Source organism: Tursiops truncatus, chromosome 1, assembly GCF_011762595.2.
Source record: "Tursiops truncatus isolate mTurTru1 chromosome 1, mTurTru1.mat.Y, whole genome shotgun sequence".
Lineage (NCBI taxonomy): Eukaryota > Metazoa > Chordata > Mammalia > Artiodactyla > Delphinidae > Tursiops > Tursiops truncatus.
Genome location: NC_047034.1, coordinates 116798411 through 116812841, shown reverse-complemented (window position 1 = coordinate 116812841; position 14431 = coordinate 116798411). Strand labels below are relative to the sequence as shown.

The window sequence follows — 14431 nt, the reverse complement described above, 5'->3', positions numbered from 1 at the left end:
AAGGTGATTTTCACTGAGGATCAGAGTTAAGCTTTATTAAGAATACTTACCTGTCAGGAATACCTAGCCTCTTGACACTTCTATAAACAGAAAGAGTATTTGCAACATGTCGATAATTAAACCAGAATCGGGATGTACATACCTAAAGTAATAAAACAAATATATTATTTTTAGGAATCAAAATAAGCTACAGAGTTACAGAATTACTTCTCTTTAAGTAGGATGTAGAGATACCTAAAAAAAGAGTATGTCATAATCAGGACTAGAAACAGCAAAGCACATAAAGAATGGTCAATAAAACCAATCTCTCTAGAAAAAGGTCTTTCATCACTAGTCAAAAAAACATTCAGCTTAAGAGAAAACAAATATTTAGGGAATTTAATCAAATACTGAACAAACTTAGTTACTCTCAATTTATGATTCTATAATGTTCCTATTTCTAAAATATTAAATTCTTTAGAACCAAAGACAATGCCCATAATCTCTTCACAGAATAGAAAAGAATATTAACTACATTGGGTTATATAATATTCCTTTCACTCTGGATTGCTTCCTAATTTTAGTTGTGAAAAACATAAGAGAGAGACTAAAACAAAGCATAGAAAACAGGTTTATATGCACATAAGGGAATGCATTATAAAGAAGCTGTTGAACGGAACAGAAAACTAGAAACGATTTCAACAAGTTTTACACTTAAAGACAAACTGATCCTTAAAAAAGATAACAAAGATACTAGGAAAATCTAATGCCATGCCTCAAAAGTCAGCCCTCTCGAATGCTCATTCCAAAGGAGAAACCAGAGACTGGGATCAGTTGGTAATATATCTATCCACTAAGTATCCTCCTACCTCCTACCACACTGTTCTGCTGATAGTAAGTGTAATGACAGTTTTGAGAATACCACAAATGTTCTTGCCCCTGTAAATAGGACGGAACCACAAGATTTTTTTATTAAACTGAATTTTCAACCTGGAATCCAATAAGGAGAAGACTAAAATTCTTGACTACATAAAAAAATATATACCATAAAATCCTAACAGAAATGAAAAACTTGAAATAATTATAACCCAATAAGAAAAAGATGAACAGCCCAATTTTGAAAAATGGGCAAAGGATGAGAGCAAGCATTTCATAACAAAAGTATTAAAAATAGACAATAAAAGTCTTAAAGATGCTCAACTTCTGTCATAATATAAGAAAACAGGTTTGTGATGTTTCTGTTGGGCTGAAGCCTTCCCTAAGCAGATTTCCAGCCACTGTGAGGATGGTAAATGGCTTTCAGCTCATGCTGAGTGGCTGCCTAGAGTCCTGTGCTGAGGATGACTGTGAAGCGGGTCCAGGGACTGTAATGAACTCTGAGCACTGGCTTTCACTGGTGAGCAAGGGAGCTTCTGACTGGAGTCAAGATGGCAGAGTAGGAGGACGCAGAGTTCGTGTCTCCTCACAACTAGGGCACCTACCAGGCGCTGGTGGAGGACCTCAGACACCTAAGGGGACAGGAGGAATCCCTGCATTATCGGGCCAGAGGTCAGGCCTGATCTCCTGTGGTGGGAGTGCCAAGTCCAAACCACTGGACTACGAGAGAACCTCAGACCCCAGGGAATATTAATCGTGTGAGCTCTCCCGGAGGTCCTCATCTTGGCACCAATACCCAGCTCCACCCAACTGCCTGCAAACTCCAGTGCTGGATGCCTCACACCAAACGACCAGCAACAAAGGAACACAGCAGCACTCATCAAAAAAAAAAAAAAAAAAAATGAGATGACAAAAATATATGTTACAGATGAAGGAGCAAGGTATCCTACAAGACCAAATAAATGAAGAGGAAATAGGCAACCTACCTGAAAAAAAATTCAGGGTAATGATAGTAAAGATGATCCAAAATCTCAGAAACAGAATGACGGCACGGATTAAGAAAATACAAGAAATGTTTAACAAGGACCTAGAAGAACTAAAGAACAAACAGTGATGAACAACACAATCACTGAAATGAAAAATACACTAGAAGGAATCAATAGCAGAATAATTGAAGCAGAACAAATAAGTGAGCTGGAAGATAGAATGGTGGCAATAACTGCCAAGGAGCAGAATAAAGAAAGAAGCATGAAAAGAAATGAGGACAGTCTTAGAGACTTCTGGGACAACATTAAACGCATCAAGAGTCAAAATATAGGGGTCCAAGAAGAAGAAGACAAAGAGAAAGCTCTGAGAAAATATTTGAAGAGATTATAGTTGAAAATTTCCCTAATATGGGAAAGGAAATAGCCACCCAAGTTCAGGAAGCACAGTGAGTCCCAGACAGTAAAAACCCAAGGAGAAACACATCGAGACACATATTAAACTAACAAAAAATTAAATTCAAAGAAAACATATTAAAAGCAGGAAGGGAAAAGCAACAAATAACATACAAGGGAATCCCCATAACGTTACCAGCTGATTTTTCAGCAGAAATTCTGCAGACCAGAAGGGAGTGGCAGGACATATTTAAAGTGATGAAAGGGAAAAACCTACCGTCAAGATTACTCTACCCAGCAAGGATCTCATTCAGATTCGATGGAGAAATAAAAAGCTATACAGACAAGCAAAAGCTAAGAGAATTCAGCACCACCAAACCAGCTTTACAACAAATGCTAAAGGAACATCTTTAGGCAAGAAACACGAGAGAAGAAAAAGACCCACAAACAAACCCAAAACAAGAAAATGGTAATAGTAACATACATATCGATAACTACCTTGAATGTAAATGGATTAAATGCTCCAACCAAAAGACACAGACTGGCTGAATGGATACAAAAACAAGACCCATATATGTCTCTACAAGAGACCCACATCACACCTAGGGACACACCTAGTAGAAGGAAAGAAATCATAAAGATCAGACAAGAACTAAATAAAATAGAAGTGAAGAAAACAATAGCAAAGATAAATAAAACTAAAAGTTGGTTCTTTGACAAGATAAACAAAATTGATAAACCTTTAGCCAGACTCATCAAGAAAAAAAGGAAGAGGATTCAAATCAATAAAATTGGAAACGGAAAAGAAGAAATTACAACTGACACTGCAAAAATACAAAGGATCGTGAGACATTACTACAAGCAACTATATGCCAATAAAATGGACAACCTGGAAGAAATGGACAAATTCTTAGAAAAGCACAATCTCCAGAGACTGAACCAGAAAGAAATAGAAAATATAAATAGACCAATCACAAGTAATGAAATTGAAAATGTAATTAAAAATCTTCCAACAAACAAAAGTCCAGAACCAGATGACTTCACAGGTGAATTCTATCAAACATTTAGAGAAGAGCTGACACCTATCCTCTCAAACTCTTCCAAAAACTTGCAGAGGGAGGAACACTCCCAAACAAGTTCTATGAGGCCACCATCACCCTGATACCAAAACCAGACAAAGACATCACAAAGAAAGAAAATTACACACCAATATCACTGATGAACATAGATGCAAAAACCTCAACAAAATACTAGCAAACAGAATCCAACAACATATTAAAAGGATCATACACCATGATCAACTGGGATTTATCCCAGGGATGCAAGGATTCTTCAATATAGGTAAATCAACCAATGTGATACACCATATTAACAAATTAAAGAATAAAATCAAATGATCATCTCAATAGATGCAGAAAAATCTTTCGAAAAAAATCAACACCCATTTATGACAAACTCTCCAGAAAGTGGGCACAGAGGGAACCTACCTCAACATAATAAAGGCCATATATGACAAACCCACAGTAAAGATCATTCTCAATGGTGAAAAACTGAAAGCATCTGCTCTAAGATCAGGAAAAAGACAAGGATGTCCACTCTCACCACTATTATTCAACATAGTTTTGGAAGTCCTAGGCATGGCAGTCAGAGAAGAAAAAGAAATAAAAGGAATATAAATTGGAAAAGAAGAAGGAAAACTGTCACTGTTTGCAGATGACATGATACTATACATAGAAAATCACAAAGATGCCACCACTAGAGCTAATCAGTGAATTTGGTAAAGTTGCAGGATGCAAAATTAATGCACAGAAATATCCTGCATTCCTATACACTAACAATGAAAGATCAGAAAGAGAAATTATGGAAACTATCCCATTTACCATCACAACAAAAAGAATAAAATACTTAGGCATAAACCTACCTAAGGAGGCAAAAGCCCTGTACTCAGAAAAATATAAAACACTGATGAAAGAAACCAAAGATGACAAAAACAGATGAAGAGATATACCATGTTCCTGGATTGGAATAATCAATATTGTGAAAATGACTATACTACCCAAAGCAATCTACAGATTCAGTGCAATCCCTATCAAATTACCAATGGCATTTTTCACAGAATTAGAACAAAAAATTTTACAATTTGTATGGAAACACAAAAGACCCCAAATAGCCAAAGCAATCTTGAGAAAGAAAAATGGAGCTGGAGGAATCAAGCTCCCTGACTTCAGACTATACTACAAACCTACAGTAATCAAGATAGTATGGTACTGGCACAAAAACAGAAATATAGATCAATGGCACAGGATAGAAAACCCAGAGATAAACCCATGCACCTATGGTCACCTAATCTATGACAAAGGAGGCAAGAATATACAATGGAGAAAAGACAGTCTCTTCATAAGTGGTGCTGGGAAAACTGGACAGCTACATGTAAAAGAATGAAATTAGAACACTACCTAATACCATACACAAAAATAAACTCAAAATGGATTAAAGACCTAAATGTAAGATTTGACACTATAAAACTCTTAGAGGAAAACATAGTTAAAATACTTTATGACATAAATCACAGCAAGATCCTTTTTGACCCACCTCCTAGAGAAATGGAAATAAAAACAAAAATAAACAAATGGGACCTAATGAAACTTAAGTTTTTGCACAGCAAAGGAAACCACAAACAAGACAAAAAGACAACCCTCAGAATGGGAGAAAATATTTGCAATCAAAGCAACCGACAAAGGATTAATCTCGAAAATTTACAAACAACTCATGCAGCTCAATATGAAAAAAACAAACAACCCCATCCAAAAATGGGCAGAAGACCTAAATAGACATTTCTCCAAAGAAGACATACAGGTGGCCAAGAAGCACATGAAAAGATGCTCAACATCACTAATTATTAGAGAAATGCAAATCAAAACTACAATGAGGTATCACCTCACACCAGTCAGAATGGCCATCATCAAAACATCTACAAACAATAAATGCTGGAGAGGGTGTGGAGAAAAGGGAACCCTCTTGCACTGTGGTGGGAATGTAAATTGATACAGCCACTATGGAGAACAGTATGTGGTTCCTTAAAAAACTAAAAATAGAACTACCATATGACCCAGCAATCCCACTACTGGGCATATACCCTGAGAAAACCATAATTCAAAAAGAGTCATGTACCACAATGTTCATTGCAGCACTATTTACAATAGCCAGGACCTGGAAGAAACCTAAGTGTCCATAGACAGATGAATGGAAAAAGAAGATGTGGCACATATATACAATGCAATCTTAGCCATAAAAAGAAACGAAATTGAGTCATCTGTAGTGAGGTGGATGGACCTAGAGTCTGTCACACAGAGTGAAGTAAGTCAGAAAGAGAAAAACAAATATCATATATTAACGCATATATGTGGAATCTAGAAAAAATGGTACAGATGAACCTATTTGCAGGGCAGGAATAGAGACGCAGATGTAGAGAACGGATGTGTGGACACGGGGGGAAAGGGAGGGTGGGATGAATTGGGAGATTAGGATTGACATATATACACTATCATGTGTAAAATAGCTAGCTAGTGGGAACCTGCTGTATAGCACAGGGAGCTTAGCTTGGTGCTCTGTGATGACCTAGATGGGTCGGATGGGTGTTGGGGGGAGGGAGGTCCAAGAGGGAGGGCATATGTGTATACATATAGCTGATTCACTTCGTTTTACAGCAGAAACTAACACAACATTGTAAAGTAGTTATACAACAATTTAAAAAAAAACGTAAATTGATAAGTATCCAAAAGTCTGACAATTCGTACTATTGGCAAGGGTATGACAATACCCTTGCCAATAGTATGAGGGCAAATACTATAGATATGAGGACAAAACACTCATATCCTATTTATGGGAATGTGAACTAATATAAACCTTCTAAGAGGGTAATTTGCAACATATATCAAGTTTGAAAATGTACTTATTTTTTTATTTAGCTCATATAAGCATGTAAAAATATGTGTTCAAGGACTTTCACTATAATATTGCCTACATTAGCAAAAATCAAAACCAAAAAGCTAGAAACAAAATCACTACCCATCAGTATTATTTTTTTTAACCATGAGTATGGATTATCTTTGTAACATTTTTTATTAAACAGAGACAAAAATGTTTTATTCAAAGCAGATCCTGAAACTAAAATAGAATCTGACTTTCCTTCTATCTCCCTCTGGTGGCAAGTTTTCTCAATAATATTACAAGAGCGAAGGGGCATTTCATTTACCTCTGATCATCTAGTCAAGATTAAAATTAATTCAAACTGGAAGGAAAAACATATATTTTTTTTCTTTAATTTGAACTACGTAACATTTAAAGAAATGTATGTTTTATACTTTCAACTTGGCCCTGGTCAAATTTCATAATTTTCCACTTAAGAAAGTACAATTTATTGAAGTCTCACTCTACTAAGAGTTAATGTGTAAAATATTGCACAAAACATGAAAACTGCAGTTGTCAAATACTCAGAAGTAATTCTTTTTCACCTTCTATTTCTCATCTGAGACCTAGGCTGCTGAGATTAGAGAGGGGCTCAGTTAAAGGTTTCCCAGAACAAGGAAGACTTCAATGTGTGTGTAGTATAAGCTAATAGGCTCCTATTCTAAAAGATGAGCCCTTTGGCAATTAGCTGTCGCACATAGGCAGTTATTCCCTCTTTTAAGAATTCCTATAGAGAGACTAATTGGAAGTGCCCTTAGTTTCCTATAGAGCAAGTTATCTTCTCAAATTGGTGGATCATGGCCTGCCTCCTCATAGTTTTCCCCAATTTAAGTGGTCACTGAAAACCCATCTCCTTATCATGAGCAGCTTTTGTTCAATTCCTTCATAAAATCTCTTACGAGGCAGTAGCATATAAAAGGTTTTTGTTCCTAAGAACAAGAAAATGAGTCATGAACCCACGTTGCTATTCTATTTAATCACAGTAACATAAAATTAATTTGTCTTCTAAACTTTTCTGTGTAACTTGAATTTTCTACAATGATCATTTATTTTTGTAAACAGAAAAAAATAATTAAAAAATAAAAACAAAATAGCCAAAGTAGAGAGTATCTATAAACAAATATTACAGATAAGAAATACAATTACCAGTTTCCATCATTAAAATAACTCTACACTTTATAAAATGCTCCCTTTCACAATAGGATCCCTAATTTATTTTTCCATGTATTGACACATCACCCCTTGACAGACACACTGAAGACAAAAGATATTATTAGTTGATGTGATCAATTTAAAATATAGCTAAATGAAAATAATTTCTGTTATAAGATATAAATTATTTTCAAGAATTTGATTCACACAAAATTTCTCAGATACACATCTAATGTAAACAACGAAGTATACCTTTATAGAATACACTTACCAAAACCGCCCAGTTGTTCGTATGGCCACTTCTGAAGAACTGTTCCGCTTGATCCTATTAGTCAAATAATAGCAAAAAGCTTAAAAGAAAGTCACATTTCCCAGAATAAAGACTGATAAAGGACAGTTACGATTCACGGAGTTTTTACAGTTGTAATAACAGTAAGCCATCATTATGCAAGTTTATAAATATTCTAGTATCTGACCTTATGAAAGACAAAATAGTTTTATTTGGGGGGAGCAGGAGGCTACTGCAAGAGGGGATTTTTGTTTTAAAACATTTTATCTCAAATGCAATCAGCTCTTCCTCATGCTTCTCATTTTCTATTCAATCTTCAAATTGTGAATGACATTTCATTTCTTGATTCACATATATTAATACCCTTCCTGCTGAAATTTCATTCAATATTCGCTCCTACTCTGTGCTGAGTGCTTCCTATTATTTTATTTTAACTCACCAATATATGTGATTAAACACATTCTCTAGCATACTTCCATGTACCATTTTGCTAATCTGTTAAAGTCTGAATTATATTTCCCATCATGGAACATTAAAAACCTCAGCATCCAATACCATCCAGACACCTAATGAACATGACTTTTATTATATATTAAAATAATAGTGAATATAAACCATAATGATTTCAGATCTGCCCCTAAACAGTATTAATTACTAGAACAGTCAGACTGCCTGGATTCAAATCTGGACCCTACTACTTACTAGCTGTATAAACTTAGGAAAGCTGCTTAATTTCTTTGTACTTCCATTTCCCCACCTATAAAATGATAACATTACCTGACTCACAGAATGTAGGAATGGTGACTAGAACATAGTAATTGTATAACAAATATTAGCTGTTTTAATTTTCAGCTGGCAAGAAAATTTCAGAAAGAATGAAATAAAAAATTCACTCAGTGTGTGTGCGTCATATGTGTGTGTGCGTCATATATGTGTGTGTGTGTGTGTGTGTGCGCGCCATATATATATATTTCTTTTTAAACTTTCTCAACAGCTGCATAGATGCTAAAGAAAGCAATGTGCTATAGTGGTTTAGGAATTTGAAGATCTGACTGTGAGAATGGGGTTAAGTCATTTAGCTCTGTAGACTTGATTTTCCTCACGTAGAAATGGGAGTTGACCCGATAACCTCTAACGTCCCTTCCAGCTCCAAAATCCTCACATCATTAAGACTTCAGTGAAAAAATTGAGATGGCAAAACTCTTTTGTGATTGTTTAGACAATATAGACACTGCAAAGTTATTCATTCATTCTACACACAGTGGAGCACCTATTATGTGCCAGGTACCATGTAATGTACAGGGATGCAAAAAAGTCACTAAAAAACATGCTGCTTTCTCTCAAGAATCCCAGAGTTCAATAAAGAAGACAAGCATGCAAACACATTACACTACTATGTAACGTTCATTCATTCATCACATTCATTGGGTACCATGTGCCAGTCCCTGTTCAGTGCTCAGAATACAACGATGGGCAAAAATAGTGCTAGTACTTGCCTCCAAAGAGGTTACTGTCCAATTTGATAGACATACATTAAGCAGATAAGGACAAACTACAAATTCTATAAAGGTAAGATATACAGTATCATAAAAGAGTATAATAGGGGGACCTAACCTGATCAGGGAATGGGAGGGGGAAGGGCAGGCAGGGATGTCAGGGAAGGTTTCTCTAGAGAAGTGACATTTGGTTAGGATCCAAAAGATAATGAGAAGAGGGAAGATAATTCCAGACAGAGGGAACATGAGCCCAAATGGCAGAAGGAAGCTTAAAAATTTCTAGAAACTGAAAGATTAGCACAACTAGAAGTTTGAAAAAGAGAGAGCGGGAGAGAGAACTGGAGGTGTAGGCAGGAGCCAAAGAATGCAAGGCCTTGTTTATGGGTCATAATCAAGATTTAGTTCTTTATCCTTAAAGCAGCATTAAGGTATATACGGGTGACATGATCAGATTTGCATATTTAAAAGTTACTCGGGCTGCAGCTTGGAGAACAGACTGGAAAGAAAAAAGAATGACTTGAGCCAGACCAATTAGGCCAGACCATCATCTAAGTGAAAGATGATGTAATAACAGAGTACAAAGAATACATGGGTTATAAGAGACGAGTGCTATACTAGCTAAGTGCACAAATTACAACAGTAAAGGCAAAAGTAAAGGATAGGGAAAGATTCTACAGAGGTTAGCTTTTACTGCATTTAGTAAATAAGCAAACAGAAGAAACTGGAGGAATGAAATATGGTAATGTAAAAAAGCACAACTGTGTAACTACAAAAAAGGGTAATGGTATCCAAAATGAAGTATACAAAATAACCTACTAAATAAGGACAATAGAACTTCTATTTAAGTTTACATTATCTAAACAATATGCTTTATAAATACTGAATATATAAATTAGCAATAATTCATGAATAGAAAGAGGGAGTGCATGCTCTCTTTTTAACTGGTAGGGATGTGTATTCAAAAAGTTTTGAGCCGCTGGTCTAAGCTCAAGGTCTGAGATGGTGGGGAGAATGGGGTCCTATATGAAGAATGGAAAAGTCTCTGCTTAGAGACCAGATCATGATGTTTAGACTCTATTCTGTATGTAATGAAAAAAATACTGAAAAGATTCAATCAGAAGAATAATGTGATCAGGTTTACATTTGATGAAGACTAAAGTAAGGGAGTTTGGAAGCCTAGAGGAAAAAAGATAAAGTTATTGCAATAATCTAAGCAAGAAATGACCAGGGTCTGCATTAAGCCAGTCGAACTGGACAGGTGAAAGCAATTTTAAAAGTTCAGAACATAGAATTTAGTGATGATTAAAATGTGAAATAAAGAGAGGAGTTAATTTTAAAAACCCTAGGTTTCTAGCTTAGAAGCAACCCCACAAGAGGTGGGGTAGGCAGAATATAAAACTTTGGACACAAAGTTTCAACTGTCTGCTGACTATCTGGGCCCCTAAGCCAGCTGGATATTCTGAAAAACGATGCTAGAGATGTAGGCTGCAGAACTGGACGAAGGTATTGTCAGAGTACAGGGGATAGTAAAAGCTTTGTAACGCGCCAGAACGTAGTGTGAGCCAAAAATAAAACACCGTATCCATCTGATTCCTATTAAAGGAGAGCGTTATAGTTTGGTAGCAGGAAAAAGTAGGTGCGGCACTCATACGCTGACCTTTCACCAGCTAGGGACTGCACGCTCGTCGGAGCAAAGGATCAGGCCCTCCCCCGCCGCCCAGGACTTGATTCTTTTCATTCACCGTTTTAAAAGGCTGAAACAGACGGACACTGTCCTATCCCGTCCCCTGCGACACCCTCCCCACAGCCCAGTCAGCCTAGGAAGAGGCTGGTGGGTGACTCCAGAAGGCTTCCCTCGGCGGCTGTGTATCGGACATCTGCTGGGCGCTGACAGCCAGGCCACAGCTGTCCCCCCAGGGCCCTGTCGCTCAGAGGGCCTGACTCCTACCTCGATCTGACTAGCGGCCAAGCTGCCGAAGGGCAAGAGCAATAACCCTACCAGGGTAGAGAAACCCTGGCCGAGAAAACAGGTGTCGGCCATGTTTGCCGGCTTCAGACTCGCGCACCTGGAGGGGCGGAGCGAGTGCCGTAAAGCAGCGCGGGGCAGGGTTTTGCGTACTTTTGTTTTGGTTTTGTTTTCTTTGCGACGCCTGCCCCGCCTCCTGGCCCCTCGCCCGCCTTTAGAAGCCCGCGCTTCCGTAGATCTTGAGTTTCCCGGGTAACTGGGGCACAGTAGATGAAGGACTTGAGTACTTTATCTATGACTACATTTTTGATTTTTTTTTTTTTTTTTTTTTTTTTTTGTGGTACGTGGGCCTCTCACTGTTGTGGCCTCTGCCGTAGCGGAGCACAGGCTCCGGACGCGCAGGCTCAATGGCCATGGCTCACGGGCCTAGCCGTTCCGTGGCATGTGGGATCTTCCCGGACCGGGGCACGAACCCGTGTCCCCTGCATCGGCAGGCAGACTCTCAACCACTGCGCCACCAGGGAAGCCCTACATTTTTTATTTTTATATCGTAAAATGGATGTAACATTTTAAAACTTTTTTGAAAGGTGAGAGAGAAAAACGTGTGAACCCATAAACTTTAAGAAATTATTTCCTTTTTCGCGTCGGGCTGCCAGTACTTTGACTATATGAAGCATGATGTGGTGGGAAGAGTAAGCTTTGGGGCACAAAAAGATGAGTAATTGGATCAATTACAAATGAAAAGATGGGTGAGTGCTTCAGCTAACAGGCTTGGGATCTATTACCTATTAAAAGTATGAACCCGGAGAAATTAGTGAAATTTTTGTTTTTTCTGTAATTATAGAGTTAAGACATCTCAGAGTCTGAGGATTTAATAAGATCATGTGTATTTATTCCATTATGTTCGTTATATGCATTTAAATTCTGCTTTGCATCTAGCATGACATTAACATGTGTTTATGCTGCTTCCTAATCTTCATAAATTTAACATTTAATGGTAACATGGAATTCTTATGCCTCAGCCAAAGTAATTGCCCTTTTTTGGGGCAATACAAAGTCTCAACGGTTTACTATTAAAATAATATTGTAAAGAGTATCTTTTGGTATTGGCTTTTTACACTTGCGAATTACTTTCTTTGGATAATTTTCCTGGAGTAGGAATGTTGAGTCAAAGGATACAAAAGTTTTAGTGGCTATGAATGATGTTTCTCTCCAAAGTGTACAGATCTACAGTGCCATCAAAATACACAACCTAAGACCAAATTATACCATTTTTTTCTAAATTCCTTGGGATAAAATGTTACCTCAAGGTTGTTATACTTCTAATTCTTTAATTACTATCAAGATCTGATGTCTTGTTTTATAAAATATCTGTAGGTCCTCTGATGTAAATTATATGTTCATAGCTTTGTTTTACATATGAGTTTGAATGATATCTTTATAAAGAAGTGACGTTGACCCTAGCCATATTTTATGCTCTTGCTTTCCCAGTCTCGTCTCTCTTTCCATTTTGTTTCTCTTGCTTTTGCACTTTGTGATATCTTTAATGTTAGGTAATCAAATTTCAGGCTTTCCCTTGTGAAGATAAGAAAGTTAGCACACTACCACCATGTCTTGTACCTGAATGCCTCAAGTTCATTTAGGTCTCAGACCAAAATTTTATTTTCTTTTAATTTTATATTTAACTCTTCAACTATCTGGAATATATTTTGGTATATTCTATAAGATGTTTTAATATGTTGAGTACTGCTGCATAACAAGCCACCCAAAACTCTGTGGTGTGTCCACACCCAGAGACACAAGGATGTAGAAACAGGGAGACATGATTCTGTGGGAGCCATTGCTATAATGATCTACCAGTACTTTTATCAAAATTGGTATTTAATTATCCAGTATAATTTTCTACATAATGCTTACCTTTCTTATTGACTCATGATATTTCTTGCATTAAATTCTTATAAGAAATAGAATATTTCTAGACTCTGTTCTCTTCAATTAAAATAGGTGTCTAGTTTGGGGCCAGAACCATGTTTTTTTTAAAAAATATTTATTTATTTATATTTTTGGCTAGGTCAGGTCTTAGGTATAGCACATGGGATCTTTCATTGCGGGGTGCGGGCTTCTCTCTAGTTGTGGTGAGCAAGCTTCTCTCTAGTTGTGGTGCACAGACTCCAGAGCACGTGGGCTCTGTAGTTGCAGCACACAGGCTCTCTAGTTGTGGCATGGGCTCAATAGCTGCAGCTCAGGCTCAGTTGCCCCACAGCATGTGGGATCCCAGTTCCCCGACCAAGATTGAACCCGCATCCCCCGCACTGGAAGGCAGACTCTCAACAGCGGGGAAGTCCCTCCCATGTTATTTTAATTATTGTTACTTTTAATATGTTTTGATATTTGGCCATTAGGGCTAACCGTTTCAGTACACTTCATTTTTCATGAAATTCTTTGATGATTTTGCCTGGTAATTTTCCAACCGAATTTTATAATCCTTCTTTCAATTTATTAAAAAAAATACTATTTGGGTTTTTTCAATGGGATTATGAAAAATCTGTTAATAAATTTGAGAGAAGCTGACATATTTATCATATTTAGTCTCTCATTCAGGAATATGGTAGTTTCATTTATTTGTGGTTGCTTTTTTAAATTTCTCAGTAAAACTCTAAGTCAGAGGTCACTAAATTAAGCTACTTCATAAGCATTTTTAACATTTGTTGTTATTCTTAATGGATGTCCTTTTCATTATGTAGGAAATATATATATTAATGATTATAAATAATATCTATAATATTATGTATTCTGTTCAGTTATTGTTGGGATGCAGGTCATATTTTGTGTCCAACTGCTTTTTCATTATTTTAATAAGAATTATTTAATTATCTTAATATTCAAAATTATTTAAAACTTTTGTTTGACAAATTGTTTTGGCTTTCCTAGTTTTACAGTAATGTTATCTGCAAATTATCTTTTTGTCTCTTCCTTTCCAGTATTATTTCTTGTATTGTATCTTGGATCAATACTTCATTTTCATGGCTTATGTTACGGCTTAATATTAATATATTAATTGCAGAAGATTTTCTTGTTTCATTTTAATTTTAAAAGAATGGCTTTAGCACTTTTCCATTAAGTCTGTCATTAGCTCTTGGATTTGAGTAAATACTCATTGTTATGTGAAAGAAGTAGACTTCTATTCCTCTTTTTTCATTGAACCACTGATTTTCAAGTATGGGGTGGCCAGCTTCAGACCTTAATGTAGGACACATGAGCAGTTTTAAACAGTACTCAAAGTGGGAAATAATAATTTTTTAATCTGTTAATATGTGAAATAGCA

General features: G+C 36.6%; 1 protein-coding gene across 1 annotated transcript in view; it reads right to left on the bottom strand.

The window, feature by feature from the left end:
* Positions 1–11553, bottom strand: part of PIGK (phosphatidylinositol glycan anchor biosynthesis class K) — a 135531-nt gene extending 123978 nt beyond the window's left edge. Inside the window, exons 1-3 of the mRNA XM_019919992.3 lie at positions 11089–11553; positions 7627–7680; positions 51–142 (exon numbers count right to left, since the gene is read on the bottom strand). Of these exons, the coding sequence (XP_019775551.1) occupies positions 51–142; positions 7627–7680; positions 11089–11181 (239 nt within the window). The 5' untranslated portion in view covers positions 11182–11553. The remainder of the gene's footprint in view (positions 1–50; positions 143–7626; positions 7681–11088) is intronic.
* Between the last annotated feature and the right edge of the window lie 2878 nt (positions 11554–14431).